The sequence below is a fragment of the Equus quagga genome, chromosome 3 (genome assembly GCF_021613505.1).
Source record: "Equus quagga isolate Etosha38 chromosome 3, UCLA_HA_Equagga_1.0, whole genome shotgun sequence".
Lineage (NCBI taxonomy): Eukaryota > Metazoa > Chordata > Mammalia > Perissodactyla > Equidae > Equus > Equus quagga.
Genome location: NC_060269.1, coordinates 13,578,903 through 13,596,286, shown reverse-complemented (window position 1 = coordinate 13,596,286; position 17,384 = coordinate 13,578,903). Strand labels below are relative to the sequence as shown.

At 37.9% G+C, this 17,384-nt stretch overlaps 1 protein-coding gene across 2 annotated transcripts in view; it reads left to right on the top strand.

Moving 5' to 3' along the window:
- PRDM5 (PR/SET domain 5) overlaps positions 1-16,808 on the top strand; it is a 185,679-nt gene extending 168,871 nt beyond the window's left edge. For both annotated transcript variants that reach the window (XM_046655654.1, XM_046655653.1), the window contains 2 exons: positions 1,655-1,759; positions 14,932-16,808. In XM_046655654.1, coding sequence (XP_046511610.1) covers positions 1,655-1,759; positions 14,932-15,096 — 270 coding nt within the window. In that variant the 3' untranslated portion in view covers positions 15,097-16,808. The remainder of the gene's footprint in view (positions 1-1,654; positions 1,760-14,931) is intronic.
- The last annotated feature ends 576 nt before the right edge of the window (positions 16,809-17,384 follow it).

Sequence of the window (17,384 nt, the reverse complement as noted above, 5' to 3'; positions counted from 1 at the left end):
CTCAAAATTTGTAAAATACAGTGATAGAATTACAAGAATCCACTGGATATTGGAGTGTAAAATGGTTTATTCACTTTGTAGAGCTGTGTGACCATTCCTAGAAAAGTCGAAGCTGCCGTCCCACTTCTAGGTATACGTGCGGTAGGGGATTATACTCATCTGTGCTCAAGTGTACGTGTACAAGAATGCTCAGAGCAACATTGTTTGTAAGAGTGAACAATTGGAAAACACTTAACTGTCCATCACTGGAGAATGTATATAAGCAAATTATGGTAGAGCCATTGAGTGTGATACTGTACAGCGTTAAAAGGAATGAGTAGGAGCTACGTGTGTTCACAAAATGGAGAAGGGGACTAGACGCTCATAAAGATGATGCTGAGCAAAACTAATTCGAAAAGAACTCACAAAGAATACATACAGTATAATACTGTTTACATAATTTCAAAAGGCAAAATAATACTGTGTCTGCTTAGAGATCCCTCCATACATATGCAGTAACAATGTAGAGAAAGGCAGGGGGACGGTAAGTCCCACATCCAGGGCAGTGGTCATCTCTGCGGAGGTGGGAGGGTGCTGCACCTGTCGAGTGGTGGGTGCATTGAGAGGTACATCTGTACTGGTAATGTTCGATTTCTTAAGGCAGCTGGTGGGCACATGTACTTCTCTTTGGTTATTTTCGTATTGTTTTGTATGTCTAAAAATTTTAATATTCTTTTAAATACTAAGAAAATATAAATAGAACTTGTCTATCTAACATGAAATTAAAAACGTTTATATATACTACCTCAATCCAAATAAGTGTTTATAACAATATTTTTGAAGATATATTTAAAAAAGAACTCATTGCAACTTTCCTTTAAACAAATCTTTTTATTGATACACTATTTCGTAACTGGCCAGCTGTTTTAAGGGAACAATGTTAATTGACTTATTTTACAATTCATTCCAAGCTAAAAAGATGGTGCCATAAGTTCTTGGTATCAAAGATGGCTAAGGAATTTGGACATTTTTTTCTTTTCTTATGGTAGATGTTTCGTTTTCTTAAGTGTCTGTAACCAACGATAAAAAAAATTGCCTCATTTTAAAAAGTAATTTAGATTTTATAAAAGAACATCCTACTTAGGAAAAGAGAAGTGGACAATAGAAATGAAAATACTTAAATCACACTTCAGCTCTAGCTTTTTAAACTTACCACCCAAAATCTGTTGAAAATTTGGTTCTGAAGTTTTCGTTCCTGGGAATCCTTCTGAGACAGTTAATAATTTGCACCATCTAGATTAGGGGTCCCAAACTTCCTTGGTCCATAATGCCATTAATATCTCACTAAATTTTTATGGCTCCCTAGGACCAAAAGCAACCTGAGCGTTCAGTTCATTAAGTAGCTAGAGCAGGCAATCATTCAGAATCCAGCTTTGCCAAGATAGGACCTCATGGGAAGAAATGTACCATAATCTAATGTTGGAAGTGTGGACTACCTTGAGCTGGTAGTTTTCAGACTGTCCTACAGAGATTGGGAGTGTCACTGTTTTCCCCTGAAAATTTAAAATAACTCACAGCACCCCTGTGAATTTGCTGCAGCATCCTGCAGAACTAGATAAAATACCCCACATACCCATTCACTCGAATTCATCATGTCTCTTTTCTCTGACTGCAGGAGAAGCCATACAAGTGCTCAGAGTGCAGCAAGGCCTTCAGCCAGAAGCGAGGCCTGGATGAGCACAAGAGGACGCACACCGGAGAAAAGCCTTTCCAATGTGATGTGAGTTTGGCTTCTCTTTTCTCTTCCTAGTGTCCTCCAATAACAGGAGTGGTGTGTGTCTGTGCGCACGTGTGCGTGTGTGCACCTGTGCATGTGTGTGTGTATGTATGAATGTGTGTTTTGCAGCACTGGTCTGTGTCTGTTAGTCTTGTGCTGTTTATACCTTTTGATTGCATAATCCATGTAACACATTGTTGTAATTTTATTCATTCTGGTTTATTGGCAGCAAATAAATTCTGATTTTCTTTAAGATATACTTACATCCTGTTTTAATGCAATTGAGTTGTTCTTCCAAGTATAAATGCATGATGATTCAAGGCAGCTTTCATGTGTCTGCCCAAGTCTTTTGACAGGTTAATGACAGTTAAAGCAGAGATTTAACTGTTCATAGATGTGATTTATTTTGTTAAAGCCAAATAATGAATTTCTAAAACATGCATAAAATCCTTTGTTTAAATAACACTATTGCTAATTGTGTAGATTTTCTACTTATGACATTTGAATTGAAAGGAAATTATCAACATAGTTGTTTACCTTATTTATGAAAGGAAAAAATCCTACCATTGTCAGTAAAATTAATCTGAGCATTGATTAATTTAGGGAAAAAACTTCGTTTCTCAATGAACAGTGTCACCATTCTCCTGTGTAAGATTGACAATTGACAGAAAATTGACACAGGTGTTAAGGAAAACACTTGGAAGCTTACTTCTAACACAAAAATAGCAAAAAGAATATTAATATAGCTCAATGTAAGAAGAAACATCAAAGTTGTATCGTGTGAAGTTGCACAGTACAGAATTCTCTTTAAATGTGAGAAACTTGAGTACTGATTCCCAATGGTGTATCCCAATGGACAAGACCTGAGGTAAGCAGTCCATATGAAAGGAAACTCACAAACACAAGATGTCTTCCTTGTCCTTCCATGAAACTGTGTTTTAGAGTTAAGGCAACAATGTTCTCCCAGTGGGCCTACTCATCAAACACTTTTATCAACAGTGAACTTATTTAAGGAAAGAACTTCTTGTAGAGAAAGAAATGTACACTTCTAGAGCTCTATCCTGAACTAGAGGTCCAGCTCCAGCTTAATCATTTCAATTGGTTTAATTTATTGGTGCTTTTATTGGAGTATTTTCATAAAGGCAAAACCTATTTAGATTATTTAATTGTACAACTACACAAATGACTGATGGGAGATAAAAATACAATATTAACTGTGTATGGACATCTGCCTGCTGTCACCTTTGACCTGACTTTAATTTATGCTAAATGTTTTTGTTGACTTCTTCCTAGATAAACTGGACCATGATGTTACTTTTTTAAAACTATAATGTTCCAAGCCTGATTTTTTCTCTCTGCCTCTATCCCATTTACTTCTATCATATGTTCAAAACTCTCTGATCCTTATCTGCAGCCCAGGCTGGTCTGCAGATAGAGATCCAAGTTTAATGCCTCTCAAACTTCCCTGAAATGCAGCCTGCTCAGTAGAGAACTGGCTGTCTTTGCTCCAAAATCTTTTCCTTCTTAACCTACTCATACCAGAGAGAAGTCATCCTTTCTTACTCCTCTTCCAGTCGGTCTCCTTCTGAATAGTTCTCAAATCCATGACTTCCTCTCAGTTTCCATTCTCACTAGAAGTGCATAGCCTGGACCCTTACATCCAATCTCCAATGTATATGTTCTCTAGTCTGGCAAGGTGGGTTTTTTTTTAATTGAGTTGAAATTCACAAAAGGTTAACCATTTTAAAGTAAACAGCGGCGTTAAGTTCCTTGACAATGTTCTGCAACCATCACCTCTGTCTGCTTCCAGAATATTTTTATCATCCCAAAATAAAATTTCACACCCATTACCTGTTAAACAATTATTCTCTATTCTTCCCGGACCCTGGCAACCACTAATCTGCTTTCATTTCTATAGATTTAGTTATTCTGGATATCTCATATAAATGATTCATACAATATGTGACCTTTTGTGACTGGCTTTCACTTAGCATAATGTTTTCAAGGTTCATCTACATTGTACATGTGTCAGTACATCATTCTTTTTTATGGCTGAATGATATTCTGTGGTATGTATATACCACGATTGTTTATCCTTTCATCCACTGATGAACATTAGAGTTGTTTCTACTATTGTGAATAGTGCTGTAACAAAAATGTGTATACAAGTATCTGAGTTCCTGTTTTCAATTCTTTTGGATATATACCTTGGAGTGGAATTGCTGTGTCATATGATGATTCTGTGTTTGACTTTTTGAGGAACTGCCATACTGTTTTTCACAGTAGCTGCACCATTCTGTATTCCCATCAGCAATGCAGCACGTCCTTGTTGACTTGTTATTTTCCATTTTTTAAAATTATAGTCATCTAGGTGGATGTGATGTGGTATCTCACTGTGGTTTTGATTTACATTTCCTAAAGGATTAATGAAACTGAGCATCTTTCCACGTACTTATTTGTTGGCCATTTGTGTATCTTCTTTGGAGAAATGTCTATTCAAGTCCTTTGTCCATTTTAAAATTGTGTTGTTTGTCTTTTTGTTGTTGAGGGTAAGAGTTTCTTATGTATTCTGGATACTAGACCTTTCTCAGATGTATGATATGCAAATATTTTCTCTCACTCAGTGGGCTCTCTTCACTTTCTTGATAATACTCTTTGATGCACAAAACGTTTCAATGTATTTTTTTCTTTTTCTCCTCATGCTTTTGAGGTCATAGCTAAGAATCCATTGCCAAATTTAATGTTATGAAGATTTACCCATATGTTTTTATCTAAGTGTTTTATAGTTTTAACTCTTACGTTTAGGTCTTTGATCGATTTTGAGTTCATTTTCTGTATATGGTGTGAAGTAGGGCTCCATACTTTTGCGTTATTTTTCAGTCTTTCACCATTGAATATGATGTTAGCTATGGGTTTTTCATGAATGCCCTTTGTTATGTTGAGAAAGTTCCCTTTTATCCTAGTTTTATGAGTATTTTTATCAAGCCAAGGTGTTGGATTTTGTCACATGCTTTTCTGTGTCAATTGAGATGATCATGTTTTGTGTTTTTTTGTCCTTTTTTTCTATGAACATGGTGTATTACATTCTTTAATTTTCTTATGTTGAACTACCATTTCCAGTCCTGGGATAAATCCCACTTAGTCATGGCTTATAATCCTTTTAATTTGGCTTGTTAGGGATGTTTTGTTTTGTTTTCTTTTTTGCTTATTTGAAGATTTTTTTGCATTTATATTCATGAAAGATATTGGTCTACAGTTTTCTTTCCTTGTAATGTCTTTATCTGGCTTTGGTATTAGGGTAATGCAGGCCTCACAGAATGAGTTAGGTAGTGTTCCCGCCTCTTCTATGTTTTGGGAGAGTTAGAAAGGATTAGTATTAATTCTTTTTTACATGTTTGGTAGAATTCATCAGTGAACCCGTTTGATTCTGAACTTTTCTTTGTTGGGAGGTTTTTTATTTGATTCAATCTCTAGTTATAGATCACTCAGGTTTTTCTTTTTCTTCATAAATACAGTTTTGATAATTTGTGTTTCTAGAAATTTGTCCTTTTCATCCAGATTATCTAATTTGTTGGCATATAGTTCATAGTATTCTCTTATAATTCTTTTTATTTCTGTGGGGTCAGTGGTAATGTACCTCTGCCACTTTTTCAATGTAAACTCAATCATGTGCTTCTCTATGGTAACTTCTCACAACCTATAGGATAAAATCCACCTTCCTACTTGACTGAAAAGTTATTCTAGTCTTTGTCAATTCTCATTATTTTATGACTTAATAATCTCTTGTCTGTCAGTACTCTGCATTTCGTTTGTACTAACATTTAGAGTTTCCTGAAACAGTGATGCTATTTCACATCTAAGTACCGTGTTCCCTGTGGCTTGCATGCTCTATTTCCTCTGCCTAGAAAGTCCTCTTCATCTCTTGTTCCCATTGTCTGAGATATATATATGTCTGTATGCACACGCACACACACACACACGACATTTGAGTGGCACTTGAGTGGTATTTCAGTAAATTTGTAAAGAAAAAACTGCTATCTATCTATCTCACTTCTTTACAGTTTTTCTCAAGTGCCGCTTCACTCATCAACAGTACTCTAACCCCTTAGGCGCTGTCGTCCCATGCTGTGCAGCTCCCCTAGGATGCCATACCTATTGACCTCTAAGTATCTTTAGCTTCTATCTATGTGGCGACAACTTCCAAATCTTTTTTTCTTGTGCATAGATCTCTTTTCTGAACTCTAGGCAGCTATTTTGAGCTGCGTATAAGGCACTTCTCCTATATTCCAAACTGAAATCATGCTCCCCAGCCTTCTCTATCGCTCAAAATGTTCCCTTCAACTACTCATCTCTCTGAGGACTCCACCGTCTTCAAATCACCCAAACCGAAGATCTGAGCCCCATGCCAAGCACCTCTTTTTCCCTAAGCCATGACCAATAGCATCATCTGGTTGAGCTTCTATTGTGGGAAAGACACAGTGATCCACAGTTTGTGTATATTCTCTCTGATGTTCACTACAGCCCGGAAATATATAGGTGATATTTCCACCTACGTGAAGCAACTGAGGCTCACTGAGGTTGAGTGACTTGCCTATCATCCACCACTTAGAACTGGCCAAGTCGGGATTCTAGGGTTCAAACCCATGCAACTTCCTCTCAGTCCAGCAATTCCCAACACTTCTCGCTTCTGTATATTTCTCAAGCCTATTGCCTTCTCTTAACTCCCATTGTCACTTTCACTCTTCTCTTTCCCTCACTCCTCACATCTAATCCAGTAGCAGATCTGATTGGCTCTACATTGAAAATAAATTGAGAGTCTGAACACTTCTCACATCTTGACAGCTACCATCTTAGTCTCCTAGAATAGTGGAATAGCTTCTTAATTGATTTCTCTCCTTCGGTTTTGCTCCCAACAGTCTGTCCTAAACTTGTCACCCAGAGTGATCTGTCTAGAACCTGAGTCAGATATATACATAGTATGTATTATACTCATTTACTCAAACCCTTCAATGACTGCTAATCTCCTTTAGAGTGAAAAATCGAAGTTTTACCATGGTCTGAAAGTCCCCACATGATCTACACCCCACCTCCCCGCCCCAACCTCCCTGACTTCACCGCCACCCTCCAGCTCGCTCTGGCCACATGGCTTCCTTGCTGTTCTTCGGGCACACTAAATGTACTCCTGTGAATAGGTCTCTGTATGTGCTGTTTCCCTGGCCTGGAACACCCTTGTCAGATGTCTTTATGGCCTGCTCCTGCGCTTCTTTCCGTTCTCTGCTCAAATTACTTTCCCTCTTATTTCCATTACTTTCTTAACCCTCACTCCCTGTTCTTCATCATGGTGCTTATATCCACCTGAAATATTATGTATTTGTTTGCATAATCATTTTTCATCTATTATAAGCTCTATGACGCAAGAATTTTTCCTTTATTATTCATTGCTCTATCCCCAGGCCTAGAAAACTGCCTGGCATATAAGAAGCATTCAATGAATATTTTTAAAGGAACGAATAAATGAGTTAACGCCCACTGTCTTTGTGTACATCCGGATCCTTTCTGGCTTGGAGTGGAACACTACTATTGGCCTCCCTGACTCCAGTTTCATACTCTCTAGCTTGCTGACTAAATGATATTTTTGTTTCAGTCTCTGTTCAGAATCCTTTGACGAATTCCCACCACTTGCAGAATCTACTTCCAGTTTCTCATTTTGGTCATCATGATCTCCAGGATTTGACTCCAGCCTTCAACTCTAGTTTCTTTTTCAGGATATTTATCTAATGGCATCTGTTCTTCAGCCTTAATGAACTGTTTGTGCTTCCCCACGTCAGCGTGGCTCTTCACACCTCTGCCTTTTGCCCGCCTTTTTCTCTCTCCCTGGAATGTCCTTCCCGACCTTAGGACGGATAGACCCAAGCATCCAGGCAGAGTTGATTGTGCTCCCCTCTGTGCTTCTCTAAGCACTAAATTCATAGCATTGCAAATATTTCTCTCTAAAACTATTTGTTCTTCACTTAAGTGATAGGCACATTGTATGTGATAAATATTTGTTAGCTGAAAATATTTGTGTAGAATTCTAATTCTTGTCTCAAGATACTTTATGGTAAAAATGTTGCTTCATTTATTTTAAAACAAAATCAGTTTTACCTCCAGCCTACAGTAAGAATTAAATATCTTCCCATTCTTTATCATGTGAATTAATACTAAGTTGAAGTAGGTCAAAGGGTTGGATGAGACTCACGGGTAGAAGGAAAGAAAAGGAAGCATCCTTGTGGCACTATTTGAACTTTTTCTTGCTCTCTCCTATTTTTAAAGTGACTACAAATGTCCTCGCATTTGCCTGATTTATTCAGAGCATCAATTTGACGTCTCTTAGTGACTGCATTTAAGTTCATGAAAATGTAGCTTTTAATGTCTAGGTCGTCAGCTTCACAGCTGTGACATCAGCTACTCTCTGCTGACATTGAATCCTCTCTGCTGGCCCCCATTCGACAATGTGTTGGATTGTTCCCATGCCATCTCCTGTGTGGAGCTTCTAGGTCTCCTTAATTCAGAGCCATTGTCAGTGACTTCAGCATCTTGCTCAGCTTCCCTTCCATTTCTCCTGCATCTGCTGCTGCAGTTTTCCCGTGGTGACCACATCAGTGGATTTACACTTTGTATCCCTCACAGCACACTGGTGAGCTGAACTGTCTGAGAACCTCCTTTATTTTTTCAAAAAGCTTTTTATTTGTTATATATGGTATCAGCCAGGCAAGTGGAAAGAGTATGGTCAGCTCACATATCTCTGTTTGAATTTAGAGCCTTTAGTGACAGTTGGTCCTTGAGAGGGTGGTATAGACTCTGAACCCAGGCTTCCTGGATTTAAATCCTGGAAACCAGTTCCTGGTTCAGTGACCTTGGGCAAACTGGTTGAGACATAGAAGTGTATGTGTCAGTTTCTTTCTATAAAATAGGGATAATAGTACTAATATCTACTTAAAACGGTGGTTATGAGGATTAAATACACTAATGCTTAGAAATTGCCAGGAGTGGTTCTTGGCACATAGTGAAAGCTGATGTTAGCCCTTGAACCTAGTTCCTCTGCCAGACCCGGAAATAAAACAGGGAGCAAGATGCCATGTCCCCTCCCCTCACAGAGCTCATGTTCTTGTGGAGTATAGACCTTAAACAAATGAACAGGAATAAATATCTAGTTGCATTTTATGATAAAGACTGGGAAAGGAAAAAAGTGAGTAGAGTGAAAGAGTAGTAGAGAAGAATTCTCTGAGAGAGAGACTGTAAGTAACCTGAAGGATGAGGAGTTAGCCAAGGGGAAAAGAGCAGTCCATGCTCAGGGAACAGCATAAATCAAGGCCTGTAGGTGGGAAAGAACCAGGGGATTTAGGGCAAGTAAGAAGACAGGTGAGGCTGGAGCAGAGAGAGAGAGAAAGGGGCACAGGGTAAAGTTGGAAAGCAAATTGGTGGCCTTTCAGCCACATTAAGGAGTTTATTTTGAATCTAGTTTCAATGGGAAGCCGTTGAAGAATTTGATATCTGTTGTTCATTTTTATGTGGGGTTTAGAGAAGGGGCCAGGGAAATAGAAAATGGGGGATGAATTTTAATTCTATTTATTTATGATCACAAACTTTAATTTATACTTATAAAAACAACTTAGAGTTCTTTAAAAATAATCTCTGTAGACATCTTTGATTTCCCCTGAGTTATTCCACAGCCTTTGGGGTACTTACATTACTCATGGGGATTTTATCCACCTAGCAATCATCCGTCTACCTTTCATTCTTTCTCTAATTCAACAAGTGTTTATGGAATGACCACTCTTGCCCTCATCTTCCTAAGACTTGTGAGGAGACATACATTAGAAAACGTCACACATAATTAATTACACTGGAGGTAAGTGTTATGAAGGCAAAGTAAAGGCTGCTATGTGAGCATTTAACAGAAGCTTTCTCCTGGCAGACAGATCAGGTGAGCTTCCCTGAGGAAAGAGCAGGCGGAAGCTAGATGAAGCGAAGTGGGGAAGTGCTGAGGCAAGAAGACCGTGGTATGCAGGAGTCTGCAGGAAAGCTGATGAGTTTGTCCAGAACTCAGTGAGTTACCCTAAAAAGAGTAAGGATCCATGGAAGAATCTTAGGTAACAATATGACATTTCTATTTTTAAAAAATCCTTCAAACCACTGTGTGGAACATGGACAGAGGGAGTGAGGATGAATACAGGGAGATTTAGATAATATTTATCAACTGGACCCTTTTGGCATTATGTGAGATTGTCCCACACATGACAGGGTATTTGCATGCATGCCCCCATACAAAATGCAAGTAGCACCCCCAGACTTCCAAACATTTCCTGCAGGGAGGGGAAATTGTACCACCCCCATCTGAGAACCTCGGAAGCTAGCTTTGGTTTCCAGAGTGAGGAGCTGCACATCCCAAGAGGAGTACAACACATCATTGGGATGTGGGACGGAAAGATTACAGCTTTGATTCCTGCTTATTGTGTGTTTAAAAAATAAGAACCAAGTTAAACTTTATTATCATTGAATAGAGGGCTTGACTTTGCTGCCCTCACTTGGCTGTTGTCAGCTGGTCTCTTGTGATGGATAGAACTAAATGTGACCTGAGGGAAGCGTGGCACTTCCATGGTGCTGACATTGGCTGACAATCCCAAGTCACTGGTCTGTTTTCAGCACACCGTTAGGACTGCATTTTATGTGTTCTCAGTTAAGTGGAGACATGATTCTGTTATCTGTTCTTAAATAAAGTAATCCTGTACAAGTGGCTTAAAAGAGGCCTGTACAGAAACCACAGATTGAAAATAATATTAATAACACAGACACAAGGTAACAAAAAGAAAATGGCAGAGTTAATACTACCAGTCAGTGATAATTTGAGATAAAAAATGACACCGTAGTATCTGGAAAGTAGTATGCCAGAAAACGGTCGTTATCAAGAATACACTTGAAATATATATTTGCCAATATTTTTGTTAAAGGTGACTGACTCTAAATATCTATCTTAAAATATTGCGGGGCCGGCTCCGTGGCTGAGTGGTTAAGTTTGCGCGCTCTGCTGCGGCGGCCCAGGGTTTGGATTCTGGGCACAGACATGGCACCGCTCGTCAGGCCACGTTGAGGCGGCGTCCCACATCCCACAACTGGAAGGACCTGCAACTAAGATATACAACTATGTACAGGGGGGTTTGGGGAGATAAAGCAGAAAAAAAAAAGATTGGCAACAGTTGTTAGCCCAGGTAAAAAAAAACTTAAAAAAATGAAAAAAAATATTGCCTAGTGAAAATATGAAGTCAGTATTATTAACACAAAAATATTATTCCATCTTCTTCATATTCTCTTAAAATTTTGTTTATCTGTCTTTAATATAATATATAAATACATTAACACATTTGGTATATTTTATTTAAAAATACAAATAATAGGGGCCAGCCCAGTGGCGCAGCAGTTAGGTTCACGTGCTCCACTTCAGCAGCCTGGGGTTCACCAGTTCGGATCCAGGGTGTGGCCCTGTCCACCACTTATCAAGCCACTCTGTGGCAGGTGTCCCACATATAAAAAAGAGGAAGATGGGCACAGATGTCAGCTCAGGGCTGATCTTCCTCAAAATAAAAAAATACAAGTAATAAGTGCTTGCTGAACATTTTCGTATCGATAGAGAAGCATTGGTCTAGGCAGATAGTGTTTTCACTCAGGTCGTACATGACAGTGGAGATGGAGACACACGTCTTTGAGAAATGTATAGAAGGAAGAAGTGGTAATTGATTAGGTGAAGTGGGGATGAGGGACACATTGGGTCCAAGCTGACTGCCAGATTTGCAGCAGGTGCCAAGTGGATGGCGGAACTTTTTTTGAGAATTAGATTTGGGAGACAAAGATTCTTAGTTCAATTTTAGACATATTAAATTTGGAGTACCAGTGAGCTATCTGAGTGGTCAGTTAGGTAGTCCACTGTGGAGATGAGAAGAGAGGATTATGAAAGAGAGAGACATGTGGAGGAGATCTCCATATAAATGGTGCAAAAGGCATGAATGTGGTTAAGATCACTGGAGGAGAACATACCTAGTGAATGGGGAAGGGGCCTAAAGAACAGGTACTGACATCCGAACTTCAAGTTTAGGGTGGAGAGGGAGTCTGTACAGGAAAATGAGGGGCAAAATGCCAGGAAAGTGGAAGGAAAACAAAGAGAGGAGGTGATTACTGAAGCCAAAGGTGGTCAGATATGTCAGTGGAGCTGAGAAATCATGTTAAGAGAAGATTCAGGAGGTCCCATTGGCTTTAGCGTGTTGGAGGTTGTCAGTGACCTGTCAGAGCGGTTTGGAGAGGCAGAACTCTCAAGACAGAAGTGTGATAGGAGTGGGCAGGAGGCGTGGATGCAAGATGAGGACATGGAACCTTCATTCAACCAACCATATTTTTTCATTCCAAAATAATATTTGCTGTCTAATTATAAAAGCATTCTTTTTTACTCCAGAAAAATTAGGAAGTACAGAAGGGAATGAAGACAGAAATAAAACAGTCCCAAATTTTCCAACTAATGTCAACTAATATTAATGTTAATCTATTGACATTTCCTCATAGACTTATTTATACAGATAGAGTTCCAAACTTTATTTCAATATTGTAGATTAAATCATGCATTATTAATCTTATAACTGTTTTCTTCCCTTTACATTTTCTCTTGCCTTTAAAAATTTTTTGAAGTATGATCTTTTTTAACAGCTGAAAAGTATTTCTTCATCTGTGTATATCAAATTGAATATACCCATTAACTTTAACTGGGCAAGTAAGTGATTTATAATACTTCACTTTAATAAATAATTCTGCATTGAACATCTTGTATATACAGCTTTGACTAGGAGATATTCATCATACAGATGGCACTCCTGGTTCTTTTAAGGCTTGTGAAAATGCTAATATAATACTATCTACTCTCCCAGTTATCCTCTTATCAGCATCATTTTGTACACTTTTATGCACATTCTGACCCCTTTTTAAATTATGTTTGGGTGTATGCATTATTTTGTTTCAAGTGTATTTCTTGAGAATAGCGTGTGTGTGCATTTTCCTTTTTACCCTAATTTCAGAATCTTGTATTTTAGAAAGGGTGCTTTATACTTTCGTGTCAGTTATCATAACTTGTATGTTATGTGGTCTGTCGTTGTATTTTGTGCTTTTCACATTTCCTGGTCTTTATTTTTTTATCCCCTGATTTTTGCTACGTGGACTTGGCCTTGTTTTTCACTGGCTTTAAAGGTAGATAGTCTGTTTTTAATTAATTATGATTAGAGAGCTCATGTTTACAAAGTTATTTCAAAACAAAAATGTCCTTTCCCCAGATTGATTGGATGCGTTGCGTTTGTTCTGGAAAACTATCCTGCTTGCTTCCACAATCACCTGTACATTACAGGGAACTGGGACTCTGTAGAATAGCTGTGTTTTCACTCGAATCCCACCTGTGGTGGCTGTTGGCTTCCTTTTATTAACATTAGTTTCTTCTTTCAAATCTGCTGATGATTCGTCTTGCCAGAGAAGATGAAAGAGAAAAACTAGGCACTAACATTTATTGAGTGTCTGCAGTATAATATCTGTTTACATAGATTACCTCATTTCATCTTTGTATTAATCTTGTGAGATAACTATCATTATGGTCATTTTACAGGTGAAGCAATTGAAGTTAAAAGGCATAGTTTGTCCATTTAAACTTCCTTAGTAGGTGATAGAATTCAAACCCAAGTTGGTTAATTCAAGAAATACTTAGTGAGTGCTTACTCTGTAGGCGCTGTCTTACCCCTTAGGATATATGAGTGGGTAAAACATGCAGAGGTCCCTGCCCTCCTAGATCTGGGTCAGGGTGCCAGTCAGTCGGGTTCTTGGTGAGGGCCCTCCTGGTGATGTTCTCACAGGCCTTCCTTGGTGTTATGCATGCAGAGAGAGCGAGCGAGACATCTGCGTCTCTTCCTATTTTTATAAGGGCTTTATCCCGCATGGGGCCTCTACTTTCGTGACCTCATCTAAACCTAATTATCTCCCAAAGGCTCCACCTCCAAATACTGTCACATTGAGGATTAGGACTGCAATCTATGAATCTGGGGAGGACACAAGCATCCAGTCCGTGGCAGACTCTAAAGCTTATTTTCTTTCCATCACACTGTGCTGCTACTTATGTATATATCGAAATACGTTATTATTGGATTACTCCCTCCCCTTACTGTATTGAGGCCTGTGTCTTTCTGAGTTTCTTGGGTGTAAATCCTCCTGCCCCCATAAGGAGAGAGAGCAAGTTTTTATTTGCTTTAGCATTTTCACAAGCCTCACCTCATTCAGAACTTCAGTTTTCTTTCCAGTATTTTTACAAGCCATTTCCTCTTTCATTATACTCTTTACATTTTTCATGGTATTTTCACATTAAGTATGCCTTATTTTATTAAATAGAGTTTTGTATAAATGGAATTTTTGCAAATAACTCCAAAACCTTGAAGGAAAATTTGTGGTAAAAGAAATTCCATTTCATTTCCTGAATAATTATACCTTACATCTTCTGTGTTAATTTAATATTTTTAATTATCAGGCTGTTTAATATGTGTTGAGCCAGGTGGCAATTTAGCGGAGCTTATATGAAGTAAACTTTTACATTCCTTAGTTAAATGGAGTATATATAATAAGAAAGAAAAAATTGGAATAGTGGGTAATAAACTTAGAATGCTTAAAGCAGTGTTAACCTTTTACTTCAAAAATGGGACTAAATCGAAGGGATCACTGGTGAGAAATGTCTTGTGCTGTTTATGCCATATAAAGAGATGCTATCTAGACCATGAGGCATTTTTTTTGTTTAAGAGGTTTAATATGACTTTGTCAATACACCCCGTTATGGTGAGAAAAGGTATTGTTTCCAGAGAGTTGTTTCTCTAGAGCTGTTTAAATACAGCAGCTGGGGTGCAGAGGGACACACACTAAATGCAAATAACTCTTGGGAACTATAGTTAATTTTCTTCACCCTTTAACTTGAGTGCTAAATTCCATTTATTTCAAGAGCACTTTTTGTTCTGATTCCTGTCAGTACGTACTTTATAATAGAAATTTCCATCATGTATATTGTATAAATGATAACTTAGTATCTCAGGTTTTTCAGTATAATATGATTGGTATCTTTGGGTCTTTTCTAGGTTTGTGACTTGGCTTTTAGCTTGAAGAAAATGCTGATCCGACACAAGATGACTCATAATCCCAATCGTCCACTGGCAGAATGCCAGTTTTGCCATAAGAAGTTTACAAGGAATGACTACCTCAAAGTGCACATGGACAATATCCATGGCGAAGCTGACAGCTAATGGGAGCTGTGAAGGAATCGAACCATTCAGAAGGGCTCCTAATATGAAACCCAGATTTCTTGCACCTGATTAGCATAGCAGAAGTAGCCAAAAGCAATTCACTGGTCTCGCAGTTCTTACTTGCCTACCTTTAGAGTCTGTGGGTGCATATGCAAATGAAGAAAACAAGCCTACTCTGAGCAAGAAATGGTACAAATGGAAAAAATATAACTTGGTAGCCTTGTCAAATACTACTTGTGCTCTGTCTTATGAAAATGGAAACAGGAGTCGTGGCTCTCCTCGGCCATCTCTCTGTAAAGAAGTTTATTAACATATTCCATATTAGGCCTTTTTATTTTATTGTTATCTTTGCGGGTGTGTGTGCGCACACATGTGCACATGCTGGTTATTGCAACTGGTTATTACTAATTTAGCTAGAAAGAAATCAAGATATCCAACTATTTCATTGCAGATAAGGATAAGAGCAAGAGTTTTCAAAGTTTTTAGCATAACAGGATAAAACTGCTGTTTTGGGAAACAGACCAAAAGTTGATCTTATTTAGTAGCTCCCTACAGCAGGTCAGTTTAAAGTAAAGACATATTTAAGAACTAAAGCATCTATTAAAATATTGCTCATTTTAGGCAATTCTTAGGAAACGTTATTTCCTGTCATCATTCAGATGCAGACATTCATGATCTGGAATACTTTTATAAAATCTACATAAATATGGCCATAACACTTAAATATTCATCAAGCTGGTGTTCCCGAGTTTATGCTAGTTGTCTTTAGGAATTAACAATATACGAATGTGTACAACTAAAAATGGAAACAGAATAGACTCTCAATATTTGTTGACTGACAGAGCGGCAGCAGAATAGTGGCATTACGACATCCGTTATGAGGAGCCTAGCTATTTCCCCTCGTTCCATGAAAGTGCACAGAACATGCTAGTGCAGACATAAGAGAGCCCTCAGAGCATTGACATTCTGTTTTGCAAAAGCCGTTTTCCAGAATCTTGGCAGTAGGTGATTCTGAAACACTTTTAAATTACCCTCAATCATCCTATATAATTAGGAATCCAGAATAAAAAATACAAACCTGGCAATTGTCATGATTGAAATTATCACTGAAGCTTAAGGGAAATTGAAGCAAGAAGCATAATTTCTTCCTTTACTATTTCAGTAAAATACTGGAGAGCAGCATACAATGAACAGCTTGTTTGGGGAGAAGATATGATAAAATGTAAAGGCGATCTCAAAAGAGCATAGAGGAATCCAAAAACCAGAAAGAAATTAGAATGAAGCCTAAATCATGAACTTCTGTACGTGGAGCCCACTCAAAAGAGAGCAAGTATAATTTTAAGGAATTTATTTGTTCTAATGATTTAAGGAGAAAGGTTATCTGAAGACACAGTTCTTTCAAGTGAGGAATCTCGTTTCAAGATTATATTGATGCTCAGTTCTAGTTTTTAAAAGAAACATGAAGATTCAATATAGATATTTAAACTCTGTAAAAATACTAAATTTGAAACTTACCAGAGATAACTTTAAAAAATATAAATCCCCAGATTATAATTTAGAAGATATCTAAGTGTGGTTATATGTAGCATTTTGTATCTGAAATTATAGACTTTATTTTATAAAAAAGATTTTGTTCTTGTTTCTCGCTATGTCATCTGTTTCAACAATATATTTTTAGATTTAAAGTGTTTTCAATTTGACATGACACTGTGCTTAATATCATTTGAATATAAAAGGACAGCTGTAAAATTTGGGAGTGTGTATTATTTAAACACGTTCTGCTCATTCCTTTGGATGCTGCCTTCTCTGTAAGGGATGCTTCATATCCCGATTATGTGATGAATGTGAAACTTGAAAAGAAGCCAAGTATCAATTTTGTGTAATCTCAGTGATTCACAACTTACGGGGCTGCTGCGGAAATTACCCTTAAAAGCGTGTTGTCACCATGCTGTGGAGTAAACTGACGAGGAAGAGGTGCTGGGCCTTGTCAGGCTGAAGGTCTGTAGTCAAGGAAAACTTTAAGCACTGGTGTCGGAAGACCTGCTTGGCCCCCATAATGCCTTTCAATGCACTGAAACCAAAACAGGTCCTTGGAAGTCTATTGGTTTGCTGCAATCTTTTATCTAAAAGATGATTATTTATAAGCATTTCAGATATGTTAGCCTTTGCGTGCTGCAACTTTTAAATCACTCAACAATAACAAAAGATGAAAATTGATTTTTTTAATGTTTGATTGAGAAATTAAGAACATAGTCAGTCATAGAGGAAAAGTCTTCCAGGCAGGCTGG